This window comes from Phocoena sinus, chromosome 4, assembly GCF_008692025.1.
Source record: "Phocoena sinus isolate mPhoSin1 chromosome 4, mPhoSin1.pri, whole genome shotgun sequence".
In the NCBI taxonomy this organism is placed as follows: domain Eukaryota; kingdom Metazoa; phylum Chordata; class Mammalia; order Artiodactyla; family Phocoenidae; genus Phocoena; species Phocoena sinus.
This window is the reverse complement of record NC_045766.1, coordinates 33,750,509-33,766,287: the sequence shown is the minus strand read 5'-3', so window position 1 is coordinate 33,766,287 and position 15,779 is coordinate 33,750,509. Positions and strand designations below refer to the sequence as shown.

The window sequence follows — 15,779 nt, the reverse complement described above, 5'->3', positions numbered from 1 at the left end:
GAGGTTTCCCATCCTTCCTGGAGACCTACCCTAGTAACACTGCCATCAACCCCCTTGACCTCCAGCGTTCTTCCCCTCAGTGCTTGGCCCAAAGGGCACAGAAGATTCTCCCCGTGAGACCCTGTGCTCCAGCTGAAGCCGGGCGGGAGCAGTCAGGCACAGGCAGGTGGACGCCCCGCTGCCAGTAGGTGAGCCATAATTCTTTAAGTCAGGTTAGTGGTGCTAGTCTCAGGGTTCACCTCTCTTTTTAGCATCCAGAAGCTTTTAGAGAAGTCATACTGGTCTAACCTCAGTTGCGCTCCAGGGACTTAAGTGATATAATCATCTAATGAGTAAAGAGTAAGAACATTAAGAGTCTCATTCAACCTGTATCGCGTGTGATTCTATTCAATCAATACAATCATCCCCAGGAAATGTAATGCAAACTAAAGAAAATTCACCCATCCTGACCAAAAATAATGGATTTCAGGTTGTTGATGGATATAGTGCCTTGGAATGACTAAAAAATACTTTCAAAAGCAGAGACTTTTGTAATCAAATCCAAAATGTGAAGATTCAAACAAAAAGATACGATAAACTATACAGAGTAGATCGCAGGAAAAGGTGAGTAAGTGGTAGTTTAATATAATAAATTTAATGTAATAACTTAAAACATGCAATTGGGTCATCAACTACTTAAAAGCAAATCACATTAGACCTGTTAAAATATCTGTATAGGAATAGAAAGAGACCATAGTTAGATTTGCTGTCACTACTAGGGACTGAACCTGGGCCCTAGCCAGTGAAAGCACAGAGTCCTAACCACTGGACTGCCAGGGAATTCCCAGTCATTACTTTTTAAATCACAAACCTAAATAAATATTTTCAAAATATAAGGGAAACTGAATAGGTTTAAAAGAAAAGAAATATTCAAATGGGACTAGGACCCTGGAGAAGCTCTTGAATTTGTCCACAAACAGAGAGAAATATTGTTTATGCCACAATGTTAACCGTAAAGAAAAAAGTACTGCCTGTTGTCCCTCACTAGGAGGACAGATTTTTATTTAAAGTAGTATTTAGAGAATGGAATACTATACAGTAGTTTGAATAAATGATCTAGATTAACATGCATTAACATGGGTAAATCTCAAAAACAGTGTTGAATGTAAAAAGCAACCAACCAAAACACGTTCAGAATCATACCATTTATCTACATCTTAACAGATACACACAAGTATATGTACATAAATATACCTAATACATGATTGGATGGGTACACATCAATTCATAATTATAGTTGCCTCTGGGGAGGAGAGGAAGGGAATGAGACAGAGGAGGAGAATGTAGGACTTCTATTTTAGTTTAAGTCTTAGTTTCTTAATAAAAATAAGAAAAAAATTATAAATGTAATACATTTTTAATTCTCAGAGACGTGTACACCAATGTTATATACTATTTTGTTTTTTTAAAGTTAAAAAAATGGCACTACAACACATCCTTATATTTTTGTGTTATTTCAGGCCAAAGAAATAAGAAAAAGGTATCTCATGTCCTCTGTGGAACTGATTTACATGCATGTATATGCCTAAGCTTCTGTATCTCCATACTCATATGCATAAAACAGAAGGAAAGTACTTTGACAACTTTGCAGTATTATTACAGTAAGCAATTGTCTTAAACTGCATTTCTTAAACTTCAAGTTATGAAACCCTCTTATTATGTTTTACTTTTTATTAGGTAAACTTTTATTTTGGTATAATTTTAGATTTATAGAAATCTTGCAAAGAGGGTTCAGAGTTCCTATATTTCCTTCACCTGGCTTTCCCTATCCAGGGTACATTACATTTTGTCTGCAGACAAATATTCACATTTTATTCAGATTTCACCAGTTTTTCCACTAACACCCTTTTTCAGTTCCAGGATCTAAGTAATGTCTGTTTCATTTTTCAACATATTTCTTCCAGTGTAAATACACACAGACTAGGTGCTTTGTTAAGTTAAAATGACATTGGTATATTTTAAATTTTCTTTTATGGGAGCTTATGTGTAGTTTTATTTGACAATGATCACATACTCCTTTTGTAAAAAAAAAAAAAAAAAAAATGGATACATCGTCAAAGGAAAATGCTGAACATAACAGGCACCCTTGGAACCCTAAAGCATCTGCTTGGTGGAAAACTTACCTCTTGTCTCTTTCTTTCTTCCTGGCTAACTGTCTGAGATAATCCATTTCTTTTCACCTAGGGGGAAAAGCAAAATAAAGTTGAGTGCATTTACTTAAACAACTTCTTTATTATGTAAGACAGAACTCTGTGCCCTTCAAAAATGAATTAAGAGAAATTACGCAAAATGTTGAATTCAGTACATACTAATTTTGAGTCTCACACCCCTCAAATGACATTTAATTACACTAATAAATTAGCATAGCTCAACACTAAAGAAATGAAAAGTGTCTAGAACACTATCCTATCAGGTTGGGTTAATCTGTTCTACTCTTAGTTCTGGCTAGTCCTAAAATACTTATGAAATTAATCTTCTGATTCATAACTGAAGAAATTCCTGATAATAAAGAAAATGAAGCCACCACTCTAAGAGTTTACTGCCCAGAACCCTGGTCAGTAATATGGTGTCCTTATTTCATTGAAAGAGTAATTTTAACACTATTTTTTCACAAAGACTCAGTGGAACAGCAATGCTCTTTATAAAAACCCAATCAAACAAGGAAATGCCCCTTGGCCCAACTTCAGCAGTCTTTCAGGCATATTTAATTTTGACAAATAAGGATATTAACCTGATAGTCTTTGGAGAAGCCACAGTACCTACAAGAACCAAGAATGCTACCATTCTTCTTCTGCAAGTACCATACTTGCTGTAATACGGTTGTATCCCTAGTTGAATCCCTGCGGTTCCTGACTCAACTGCCACACGTTTTTACCTGACTGCTGTAGTTCCTATCAAAATTCAGTCTCTAACCCAAAGAGTAGAGGCTGAACTATGAACTCCATGAAGGCAGGGCCTGGAGTCTCTTCTGATATACCCGGCACTGAGTCTGGCACATGAAAGGTATTCATGTTTTTCAGTTAAAGTTCAATTAGCAAAAGGTAAGGCCTATACAAAATACCAACCAATTAAATCCTGCACTTCACAAGAAGAAGAGCAGGAAGAGAGTGCCCTCCCCTTGTGTGAAAAATTAATAGCAATAAAATATAATAAAGGTCTTCAAACGTTTGGCTATCATACTTCTCAAAAAAAACCCGTAAAAACCATGTTCCCTTAGACCCATTTTTAAGTTGGCATCTCAGATTTTCATCCTAAACTTAAAGAATTTTAAAGATGTATTTTGGGGCTTCCCTGGTGGCACAGTGGTTGAGGGTCCACCTGCCGATGCAGGGGACAAGGGTTCGTGCCCCGGTCTGGGAAGATCCCACATGCCGCGGAGCGGCTGGGCCCGTGAGCCATGGCCACTGAGCCTGCGCGTCCGGAGCCTGTGCTCCACAACGAGAGAGGCCACAACAGTGAGAGGCCTGCGTATGGCAAAAAAAAAAAGATATATTTTGCTGCTAATTGTAAATTTAGACATTTTAACCGTGTGTTATTTTAAATGTATCCAATGAAATATAAAAACCATGATGACTAAATACCTATTGTATAACATCATTCATTCAAAAATCAATAAGCTTTTCTTAACAGTTGGAGATTTTACATTCTTCTTCTTTCTCCTTGAAACCTCATTTAGATGTCAATCCCACCCCCCTAAGTTTCCTAGTATAATTCTATGTGTCAGGGTGTCTTATTAGTCACCCTAGCATACTTTAACACAAAAATAGGTTTTTACATTTAATTTTCTAAAACTTCCTGTGACCAATGAGCTTTAAGCATAAAGACTCTTCTGGATTGTAAAATCACTACAAATAGCATCACTAATCTATAATCAAAATGACACAATTACTTCTAATTTCAATGCATTTAGCCCTAAAAGTAAAATTTTACTGACAGTGCAACTGTGAGTGAGACGGTGGCTTAATTAAAGGAGGCTTTGCTGAAACCAGTATTTCAAATTGACCCCATTTTATCTTGTGCCTGTGATTTAACACGTTGAGACAGGGCACCAAAGTAAGATTTGATACGGCTAAGAGAGATGGCTTTCTCTAGAAAAATGGCAAAAGGGGTAACTGTGAAAGTGGAAGTTGGAAAAAAATTAAAAACCTGGTGTAACACTTTAACTGCAGATACAGTCTCAGTTTTAGAAAAAAGAATACCTACAAGTTGAGAATCTGGAAAATGGTCCCCTTAAAACTATTCCTGCCCATCTCACATCGTCTTGCTGAATGCCCTGGGGTGTGGTGCATATCCCAGCGTGAAGACCGCTGGCACACAGTTCTCTACATTGTGGGGTCAGGGTAATAAAGACAACTACATGTTACTGCCTTTAATCTGATTGTTGGAAAAGGTTAGAAAGCAGTGCAGTAGAGTAGAAAGAGTCCTAAATCAATAGTAAAATCAGCAATCATTTACTGAGCACCAGGAAATATGCTGTGTATTTTATATCCCATTCCCATTGAATCCTCATAAAAATTCTAAAAAGCCAATACTACTTTTATGCCCATTTAACAGATGGGAATAACAACTAAGGCTTAGGATCCCAGATCACACAGCTAATAGGTAGCAAGGCCAGGATCCCCATCCAGGCCTGTCAACTTCAGGGCTCCCACTCTTAATCATGATATTATCAGGGATAGGAACTCCCAGCTTTCTATGAGAGGCACCCCGTTTCTAAGGTTGGATGATCATCACTACAACCCCTTCTAATGCCAGGTCTGTACCAAGTCTCCATATGTTTGTTTTCATCCACCCATATCATGACATGTTGTAATGCCTTACCCACCATCCTGACCCTGGGTCAGCCTGTCAGCAAGAACTCATGGCTAAAAAGGCTTCTTCAAACATTTTAATAAGGTAGGAGACTGGACAGAAGAATGAAACCGTTCAGAGCTGCTCCCATTTGGTTAACCCTGAGCAGGAACTTCACAGGATTTCCTGCCTGACACAAAGTCCTGACAGATCAATATCCCAGCATCACGCCCACTGTCTCTGCAGGTGAGGTCACCAGCAAGAATTTCCAGGCCACCGGCATCTCTATCCACAACTACTGCTGACTTCAAACCCGGAAATCTTAAGGGGAAGAGAGCGAAGCATGTGGGCTTAGAGACCTACCCAGATACAGCTAGTTTACTAAGGGATAAAGAGTACTTCATCCTATCAAAAAGAAAAAAAAAAAAAAATCCCCAGCTAAAGTAGTTGCTCTTCTGAGGGGGGAGAGAAGGTAGTTTTGAAAAAGGCAAAGTACTAATTGCATAGAATTATCATCTTTCACTAATAATACTAATTTAAAAAATGATAAAATATTCCTTTACCCAAAAAAGTCATCAGTAAGAGACCAGCAGCCCATACAAAACTGACCAGAAAGAAAAAAAAATTCCATGAAGCAGTCTTGGGTTATAATTAAGAAGACGGGCACATTCGGGGAATCTGAAAACTGGCTCTGGAGAGTTGTGATGAGCCAGCTCCTCCTGGCTGGCTGCCAGACCACTGCTCCAGGTCCTGGCTGGACAGGTTCTTCTCCTGAGCCAAGAAGAAGCATTTTGTCCACCTGAGACCTTCCACGTTCAACTCTAAATTAAGCAGAGCAGGTGCCTGGAGGTCGAAGGTCAAGAGCAGCAAGATTATTTCAGAGACTGAAGAATTTGGAAGATGAAACCAGAGAAAGAAGGGGAGAGAGGTTATAAAACAGGGCCTCACAGAGACTGGCAGAAGGCAGGCAGGAGAAAACCGGGGGAGAATGAAAACACAGAGCAAAGTGTCAAGCAGAAAGAAACAAGGAAAGAAGGGGGTGAGGGAGGGAGGGAAAGGAAAGAAGGAGAAAGAATGCATGCAAAGATTTTAATAGTAAATATCTCTGGAAATTTTCTATTCAAAACCAGTGGCCTTACTGCTAAACTGAAGTAAAAATCTTTGGAAGGCCCAGGCTCTTCTTCTGCACAAAAAAAATGTGTATAAAGCATATGTTTATACCTATAGTTTTTACATTTACATGTTTTCTGCAGTTTGCACAGTTTTGCTAAGAGAATCTAGCAAAATTCTCCAAGGGTTCTCCTTGTTTCCATGTATGGAAAAGAAAATACACCAGCTTCCAAAATGGATTCCTATTTTGTTATCTAAAATGAAAGAAATTAAATTGTACAGGCTCTTTTTTCTTTTTTAAATATATATTTTGCAGTGGTGGCTCTGGCCCAGCACAAACGGGAACACACAGACAGCCAAGCAACACTCCTTTACAGCTCTCCTCTGACCTCACTTGAACTTTCTCATTCCTCACTGGTCTAAATTTTTTATTTAACTATCTCATCAAGTAGAATTACATAAGTAGTTTAATGAAACATTAAGAACTAGATTCCATTTGGGGTTCTTGATTTCGTATAATCTACGAAACTTATAAACTTATATAACTTATATAAACTTTTATAAGTTATAAACTTGTATAACTTTCGTATAATCTACAAAACTCTTCAAATCTTGCCATGGTAGACGACAGACTCTAAGGAGAAAGTGTGAATGTATGTCAATATTGTCAACATTTGAAGTGGATAAAAATTAATTCAAATAAAACAACAAAACTGTAGCTCACAACTATAGTTCTGACATAAGTTGAAAAATATGAACATATATTATGTGGCCTGTCAAGACAGTGAATGCAGGGAACTCACTAATGTCATAACAGTCCTAAATTCATAATTATAAATTATATTTTTACTGCTGTAACTGGATTGAAATTCTCCTCCCATGATTTTTGTAACCAGTATATTTTCCATGTTCAAAAGAGACAGAAGTTAACAACTGGCTAAAACTAATAAAGGACAGTAGAAGATACTTCATCTATGGATATGATATTGTCTTACTAGACCCAAGATATAGTTTCTGAAATTTATAAAAGGGTAAACTCCCTAAAGTACAGACCCAAAAGTTAATTAATGGATACTCCACCTAAAATTGACGGCGAGTAAGTCAGAGAAAGACAAATATCATATAATATGATTTACATATGGAATCTAAAAAAATGATGTAAATGAACTTATTTACAAAACACAAATAGACTCACAGACATAGAAAACAAACTTACTGTTACCAAAGGGGAAAGGGAGGGAGGGACAAATTAGGAATTTGGGAATAACATAAACACACTACTACATATAAAATAGATAAACAGCAAGGAGCGACTGTATAGCACAGGGAACTATACTCAACATTCTGTAATAACCTATATGGGGAAAGAATCTGAAAAAAGAATAGATATTTGTATATGTACAACTGAGTCACTTTGCTGTACATCTGAAATTAATACAACATTGTCAGTTAACTATACTTTAATTTTTTAAAATGGTTAAAAAATAAATAAAATAAAATGGATGCCGATTTCCTTCTTGATACTTTGCCAATCTGAGCTTGTTAGATGACTGTCCCACAAAGGAACAACCAGGCTTTAGGTAGTAATTCCACTCCCACATTCACCACAGCTACAGGTGTTTTCACCTCGTGAAGAACTGTGTTAGGAAAACCATGAGCTTTATGCAATATTCCTTGGCCTTTGACGCCACGGACTGGAATAGGTAATAAGCCAGGTTCTCTGCACCTCCAACAGAGCCCTGAGGTTGCCATTTATACAGAGCCTATCTACAGGATAGAGTCGGCCCTGTACTTGTGGACAGAGCCGAGATGAACTACACCAGTCACCTGGCTGATCAGATGACCATTTTCTATGGGGTAAACGAGGATATGTCCTCAGGCCCTCTGTGACTTGACAGTGTTTCTAGATAAGACAGGTGCACGTTCCTTCTGTTTTTCACCGCCAGCCAGAGAAACCAGAATAGGAGGGCCCCCAAAAGACTGACCGACCAAAAAGGCTCAGAAAAGTAGTCAATTAAAAATTAGATCAGATATTTATAACCCAAGATCACACAGGCTCCATACAGCACTAATGTCCACTGAATACACATGGGAGCTAAGACCTTTAAACTTGGAGTTACCCACTTGCTGAAAATTGACTGTTTTATTCATGCCTCCTGGTGATTCGCTATTCATGGGCTTCTATTCTCAAGAGTTCAAGTGGGAAGAGAATGAATTGCAAAGTAAAATTACACCACGTGACACAATCACTCCTAGGTCCTTTCTACAGACTTAACACAAGCCGAATAGCCCCTGAATTATAAATGAGCTAGAATTCTTTCACTGCCAACAACATGGGAACAGCGGCTCTCTGAGTGTATGTCTGAAGTTCCTAAAATGAAAAATCTGCCACAGGCCCGAAACACTGTCCTCTGTAAGCAGTCCCTGCAGGCTGTCTCGGGCCCCACCACGTCCACCGAGAAATCACTGAGATACCTTCCACCTAAGCCACAAGCTACCGCAGAACATCCACATCAAAGAGCCAGAGATCTGGATAACCAAAGATCAGATAAATGAGGTCAAGATGGGGACAGTGCCATATTTTCAGGGAGGAGCTGGTAAATAGAACACTACTTTTTAGAATAATGAGAGGTAGAAGACAATGGCCCGTTTAATAAAATCATATGCTTAATTTAAAAAGATGTCAAGTAACATGCCAGGGACCTTCTCATTCATTTGTTCAAAAAACCAGATCTCCTCTCTGATCTACATTGTTAAGGTTAATTCTATAATCCTCACCAAAGTTCTTGAATCTCAAGAAACAGCAAGCTCCCCCAGCCTCCCAGAGGTAACCTCAGGTCTGCTAAAACCGTGGCAAACTCAGATAAGACAGGCCAGGGCTTGGGGCTCTTACCCTGCAATGGCCTGAGTCACCCTCTGCAGACAGAGCCAGGATTCCTGACTGAGCCCCAGTTACTTCAGTACAGATATGAGGCCGAGGGGACAGACCACAAACAGCAAGGTCATTAAATGTACCAGAATAAGTTGCCGTGCTTTGTATGATTTAGGACATAAGCATGCGTTACTTCCTTTGCAGCCAGCCCTCGTAAACCAGCATCCTACATCTAGCCAATTCCTGATTCAGAGTATTGAATCTACTTCTCCAACTACCAATGTATCAAATGCTTACCATGCACCAGGTACTGTTCTTTCCATGCATCTAAAACATCTAACAATGCCACAAGGAAGCTATTACTATCGCTATTTTACAAAAAAGAAAATGGAGACACAGGAAAGTTAAATCATCGTTAGCCCTAATAAGTGGCCAAGCTGGGATTCAACCCAGGCCTGCTTGCTGCCTCCAAGGACTAATCTCTCTCTCTTTTTTTTTAATAAATGTATGTATATATTTATTTATTTATTTTTGGCTGCGTTTGGTCTTCGTTGCTGCACACGGGCTCTCTCTAGTTGCAGCGAGTGGGGGCTACTCTTCATTGCAGTGTGCGGGCTTCTCAGTGCGGTGGCTTCTCTTGTTGCAGAGCACAGGCTTTAGGCGCGCAGGCTTCAGGAGTTGTGGCTCGTGGGCTCTAGAGCGCAGGCTCAGTAGTTGTGGTGCACGAGGTTAGTTGCTCCGTGGCATGTGGGATCAGGGCTTGAACCCGTGTCCCCAGCATTGCCAGGTGGATTCTTAACCATTGCACCACCAGGGAAGCCCCAAAGACTAATCTCTTAACCACCATGGTGCACTGCCTTCTCATGCTTCTGAATTTCTTAAGAGGTGTGACCTGCAGCTACTTTTCCCTTAAACTAAGGTCCTCCCCCTGGATGCCCCAGAAACTGCATCCCCAACTGAATTCCCAGCTCCTGCTGCAGAGAAAGTTAAGCTGTTAGCAGGGCGCCTGGCAATTTTTAACTTGTTGATTAGTACTGACATTTGTGGAATCTCCTCAGATTCCTCTCTCTGACTTGTGGCTCTCAATACCGTCATTCCCCTGTGGGCTACTGAGCCTGGACCCAAGTGTACTCAATCTCTATTCCCCCGTGAAAGAGAAACCCAGTTCTCCTTTTTCTATCTGCAATCAAGAGGAGAAAATGAGATTAGGACATATATGAAAAGCTCATGACACAGAAGTAGAGAGGATAAAAAGTAAACTGGTTTTAGGGGAAAAAGGCGATTCCATAAAGTTATTTAATAAAAGATGAGCAGTTTTTAAAAGTGGAACATTTAATAAAATACGGAGGAGGAGACCAGACTAGTAACAGTGGTGAACAGTGGAGGGGGTTGAGAATGGTGGTAAAATCAGAGCAACTTTTAGTCTTAACTGTTGTGTTTAGTTTTGTAATAAGGTGAATGTATTTGCATTACTTCTGTAATTCAAAAATAATTGTTTCAAAGAAGTTAATTTAAATTTTGATTTTAAGTTGCAATATTAGGAATAAACTAATGACTAACAAAGGGAATTGGTTAAAAGAACCAAACACCTACTTATTTGATGAAATATAATATGAGCTTTACAAAGGTTGATGTGGAAGAAACTTTAATAACATGGAAAGTCATTCACAACATTGTTAAGAGAAAAAAATAGGTTACAAAACAGCAGGTTTAATGACCTGAGAAAATATTTACAACATTGTTAAAGAGAAAATATGAGTAATAAGACAATATTATTGTGTTAATTTTTGCTTAAAGGAAAAGGAAAACTCTAAATACACATTAAGAAAAAAAAAAAGTCTGAAAAGTTATATACCAAAACGTCAACAGTGATTGGATGGGAGGGATTTCAACTAATTTTTATTTTCTTCTTTTTATCTATTGGTACTTTTTGATTTTTCTATAATAAGCATCTCTTGGCTTTAGAATTAAAGCATTATTTTTAATAAAAACTAAAATATGTTTCAAAGTCCTCTCTCATAAAAGAAACAAAGCAAGTAGGACAGGCAAATGGAACTGTTTACGGATGCCAATAATACCTGCATTTCTTTGTTTCTGCCCACAGGAAAACTCTTAAGTGAGAGGTGACCATGAGAGAGATTTCAGTCAAGCCCAAACCGGGCAGTGGCTTATGAGGCAGTGTTGAAAGTGAGTGATGACAGGCAGGTGTGCAGATGGGCGAGCAGAGGAGGACTCGGCTGGAGTCGCATAATTGACAATGATGCCGATGACACAGTGAAGGCATGAGTCAGGAAGGGGCTGACGAAGGCAGAACAGGTCTGAGGGGCTCCTCTTGCAGAAGAGGACACCTGTTTGTAAAGGTGGTGCCAACATCTTGGCTGCCATTTTGTTTTTGCTTGTTGTTTTTGGAACGTGGCAGATGGATAGGAATGATCGCCTCCAAACAGTAAGTTCCTTAGAACAACACTGACACTGAAGTTAGTTTCTTTTCTTTTTTTTTTTTTTTTTTTTTTGAGGTACACAGGCCTCTCACTGTTGTGGCCTCTCCCGTTGCGGAGCACAGGCTCCGGACGCACAGGCTCAGTGGCCATGGCTCACGGGCCCATCCGCTCCACGGCATGTGGGATCTTCCCGGACCGGGGCACGAACCCGTGTCCCCTGCATCGGCAGGCAGACTCTCAACCACTGCGCCACCAGGGAAGCCCTGAAGTTAGTTTCTTAGATTGGCAATAAAATCTAAGCTGAGTAAAACCTGTTTTGGAAAAGTGGATACTAAAGTGAACTAATAGGGACTTCCCTGGAGGTCCAGTAGTTAAGATGCCGCACTTTCACTGCAGCGGGCACGGGTTCGATCCCTGGTCAGGAAAATAAGATTCCACAGTCTGTATGGTACAGCCAAAAAACTAAAAATAAAAAAGAAAAGTGGGCTGATGTTTTACATGAGATGTTCAAAGCACACAGTGGTTCCACTGGACAGGAATTACCCCATTATTATATGGAGGAGACCTGAGAAATAGGCACAGAATTACCACTCTTCTCCCATTTGCCTATATCTCAAGCTTCCTTCAAGCAACAGTTTATACTTCTATTGCTTTTATTTTCCACTCTTCTGCCCATCTAGCCCGTCTAGTTTTAGTCAGAGTCTCTAGAAAGCACTTTCCTGACCTTTACTGCTTTCTATGATATCTATCTGTGTCATTCATTTTCGCATTTTGTCCTACAGTCTTTCAAAAACATCATTAAACCTTTCATTTCTATTGTCTCCTAAACCAGTTTCTAAGTTCCTACAGCGCAGGTACTGGTTTTCAGTTTGATTTGTTTGCCCCATCCAGCACAATGCACTGCAATATAAATGAATTCTGCAGTCAGATACCAGCGTTTTCAAGCTACAAGCTTATAACCTCTTAGTGAATAGCAAAATAAAGCCCAAGAATTTCTGATTGTCATCTACTTAAAGGTAACAAAACAGAAAGGACAGAATAGAGAATACCATAGTGCACTGCATGTATTAAGGGTAACTTCTGTTTCCTAAAGCTTTTGTTTGAGATACACACACGTGCACCCATGAACACACCTACTGGCTTAACAAGTAAAATGTATTTCTCATTATGTTAAGCCACTGATATAGACCATGGTTGCAATGTCAACTCCACCATATGTAAATTTACACTAGATATGTCAGTCATGTCACTTAACACTCCCACTCACCCTCAGAAGAAAAGCTGTTCTACTCAGAGCTTCTGCAAAAGCAGCAGCCCAAGAGCCCACATTTCACACCATCATGGAGACCAAAGCTGATTGGAAAAGAGCTACTTAAGCACCTGATCAAATAACAGTAAATGTTTAAGTGACCTATTTAAGTGGGGGGAAAGTGGCTGAGCCTATATGATTCTCTCTCAAGAAATTGACCTGGGGGGACCTCCAAGATGGCAGAGGGGTAAGACACGGACATCACCTTCTTCCCCACAAATACATCAGAAATACATCTACACGTGGAACAGCTCCTACAAAACACCCACTGAACGTTGGCAGAAGACCTCAGACCTTCCAAAAGGCAAGAAACTCCCCACGTACCTCGGTAGGGCAAAAGAAAAAAGAATAAACAGAGACAAAAGAATAGGGACGGGACCTGCACCAGTGGGAGGGAGCTGTTAAGGAGGAAATGTTCCCACACACTAGGAAGCCCCTTCGCGGGCGGAGACTGTGGGTGGTGGAGAGCGGAAGCGTCGGAGCCGCAGAGGAGAGCACAGCAACAGGAGTGCGGGGGGCAAAGCGGAGAGATTCCCGAACAGAGGATCGGTGCCGACCGGCACTCACCAGCCCGAGAGGCTTGTCTGCTCACCCACCGCGGCGGGCGGGGCTGGGTGCTGAGGCTCGGGCTTTGGAGGTCAGATACCAGGGAGAGGACTGGGGTTGGTGGTGTGAACACAGCCTAAAGGGGGCTAGTGTGCCGCAACTAGCCGGGAGGGAGTCTGGGAAAAGGTCTGGAGCTGCCTAAGAGGCAAGAGACCATTGTTTTGGGGTGCACAAGGAAAGGGGATTCAGAGCACCGCCTAAACAAGCTCCACAGATGGACACGAACCACGGCTATCAGCGCAGACCCCAGAGATGGGCATGAGGTGCTAAGGCTGCTGCTGCCGCCACCAAAAAGCCCGTGTGTGAGCACAGGTCACTATCCACACCTCCCCTCCCGGGACCCTGTGCAGCCCACCACTGCCAGGGTCCCGGGATCCAGGGACAACTTCTCTGGGAGAACACCTGGTGCGCCTCAGGCTGTGCAACGTCATGCTGGCCTCTGCCGCCGCAGGCTTGCCCCACATCCGTACCCCTCCCATCCCCCGGCCTGAGTGAGCCAGAGCCCCCGAATCAGCTGCTCCTTTAACCCCGTCCTGTCTGAGCAAAGAACAGACGCCCTCAGGCGACCTACACGCAGGGGTGGGTCCAAATCCAAGCTGAACCCTGGGAGCTGTGCGAACAAAGAAAAGAAAGGGAAATCTCTCCCAGCAGGCTCGGGAGCAGCAGATTAAATCCCCACAATCAAGCTGAAGTACTCTGCATCTGTGGAATACCTGATTAGACAACGAATCAACCCAAAACTGAGGCGGTGGACTTTGGGAGCAACTGTAGACTTGGGTTTTTGCTGTCTGCGACTGACATGTTTCTGATTGTTTTGTTTATCTTAGTATAGTTTTTAGGGCTTGTTATCATTGGTGGATTTGTTTATTGGTTTGGTTACTCTCTTCTCTTTTTTTAATTACTTTTATATTTTAATTATTTTATTTTATTATTTTCTTTCTTTTTTTCTCCCTTTTCTTCTGAGCTGTGTGGCTGACAGGGTCTTGGTGGTCGGGCCTACTGTCAGGCCTGAGCCTCTGAAGTGGGGGAGCCGAGTTCAGGACACTGGACCACCAGAGACCTCCTAGCCACACATAATAACAATTCGCAAGAGCTCTCCCAGAGATCTCGGTCTCAACACTAAGACCCAGCTCCACCCAAAGGCCAGCAAGCTCCAGTGCTGGATGCCCCATGACAAACAACTAGCAAGAAGGGAACACAACCCCACCCATTAGCAGAGGGGCTGCCTAAAATCATACTAAGTTCACAGACACCCCAAAACACACGATCGGATGCTGCCCTGCCCACCAGAAAGACAAGATCCATCCCCACCCATCAGAACGCAGGCACCACTCACCTCTACCAGGAAGCCTACACAAGCAACTAAACAATCATCAGCCACTGGGGACAGACACCAAAAACAATGGGAACTACAAACCTGCAGCTTGCGAAAAGGAGACCCCAAACACAGTAAGTTAAACAAAATGAAAAGACAAAGAAACACACATCAGATGAAGGAGCAAGGCAAAAACTCACCAGACCAAACAAATGAAGAGGAAATAGGCAGTCTACCTGAAAAAGAATTCAGAGTAATTATAGTAAAGATGATCCAAAATCTTGGAAATAGAATGGAGAAAATACAAGAAATGTTTAACAAGGATCTAGAAGAACTAAAGAGCAAATAAACAATGATGAACAACACAATAACTGAATTAAAAATTCTCTAGAAGAAATCAATAGTAGAATAACTGAGGCAGAAGAGTGGATAAGTGACCTGGAAGATAAAATAGTGGAAATAACTACTGCAAAGCAGAATAAAGAAAAATGAATGAAAAGAACTGAGGACAGTCTCAGAGACCAGTGGGGCAACACTGAATGCACCAAAATTCAAATTATAGGGGTCCCAGAAGAAGAAGAGAAAAAGAAAGGGACTGAGAAAATATTTGAAGAGATTATAGTTGAAAACTTCCCTAACATGGGAAGGGTAATAGTCAATCAAGTCCAGAAAGTGCAGAGAGTCCCATACAGGATAAATCCAAGGAGAAACATGCCAAGACACATTTTAATCAAACTATCAAAAATTAAATACAAAGAAACAATATTAAAAGCAGGAAGGGAAAAGCAACATAACATAAAAGGGAATTCCCATAAGGTTAACAGCTGATCTTTCAGCAGAAACTCTACAAACCAGAAGAGACTGGCAGGACATATTTAAAGTGATGAAACGGGAAAACCTACAACCAAGATTACTCTACCCAGCAAGGATCTCATTCAGAATCGACAGACAAATTAAAATCTTTACAGACAAGCAAAAGTTAAGAGAATTCAGCACCACCAAACCAGCTTTACATCAAATGCTAAAGGAACTTCTCTAGGCAGGAAACACAAAAGAACGAAACGACCTACAAAAACAAACCCAAAACAATTAAGAATACGGTAATAGGAACATACATATCAATAATTAAATTAAATATAAATGGATTAAATGCTCCAACCAAAACACACAGACCGGATGAATGGATACAAAAACAAGACCCGTATATATGCTGTCTACAAGAGACGCACTTCAGACCTAGGGACACATACAGACTGAAAGTGAGGGAATGGAAAAACACTTTTCATGCAAATGGAA

General features: G+C 40.8%; 1 protein-coding gene across 2 annotated transcripts in view; it reads right to left on the bottom strand.

Moving 5' to 3' along the window:
• ARHGEF26 (Rho guanine nucleotide exchange factor 26) overlaps nucleotides 1-15,779 on the bottom strand; it is a 156,123-nt gene that overhangs the window by 118,941 nt on the left and 21,403 nt on the right. For both annotated transcript variants that reach the window (XM_032629869.1, XM_032629870.1), the window contains exon 5: nucleotides 2,163-2,219. In XM_032629869.1, the coding sequence (XP_032485760.1) occupies nucleotides 2,163-2,219 (57 nt within the window). The remainder of the gene's footprint in view (nucleotides 1-2,162; nucleotides 2,220-15,779) is intronic.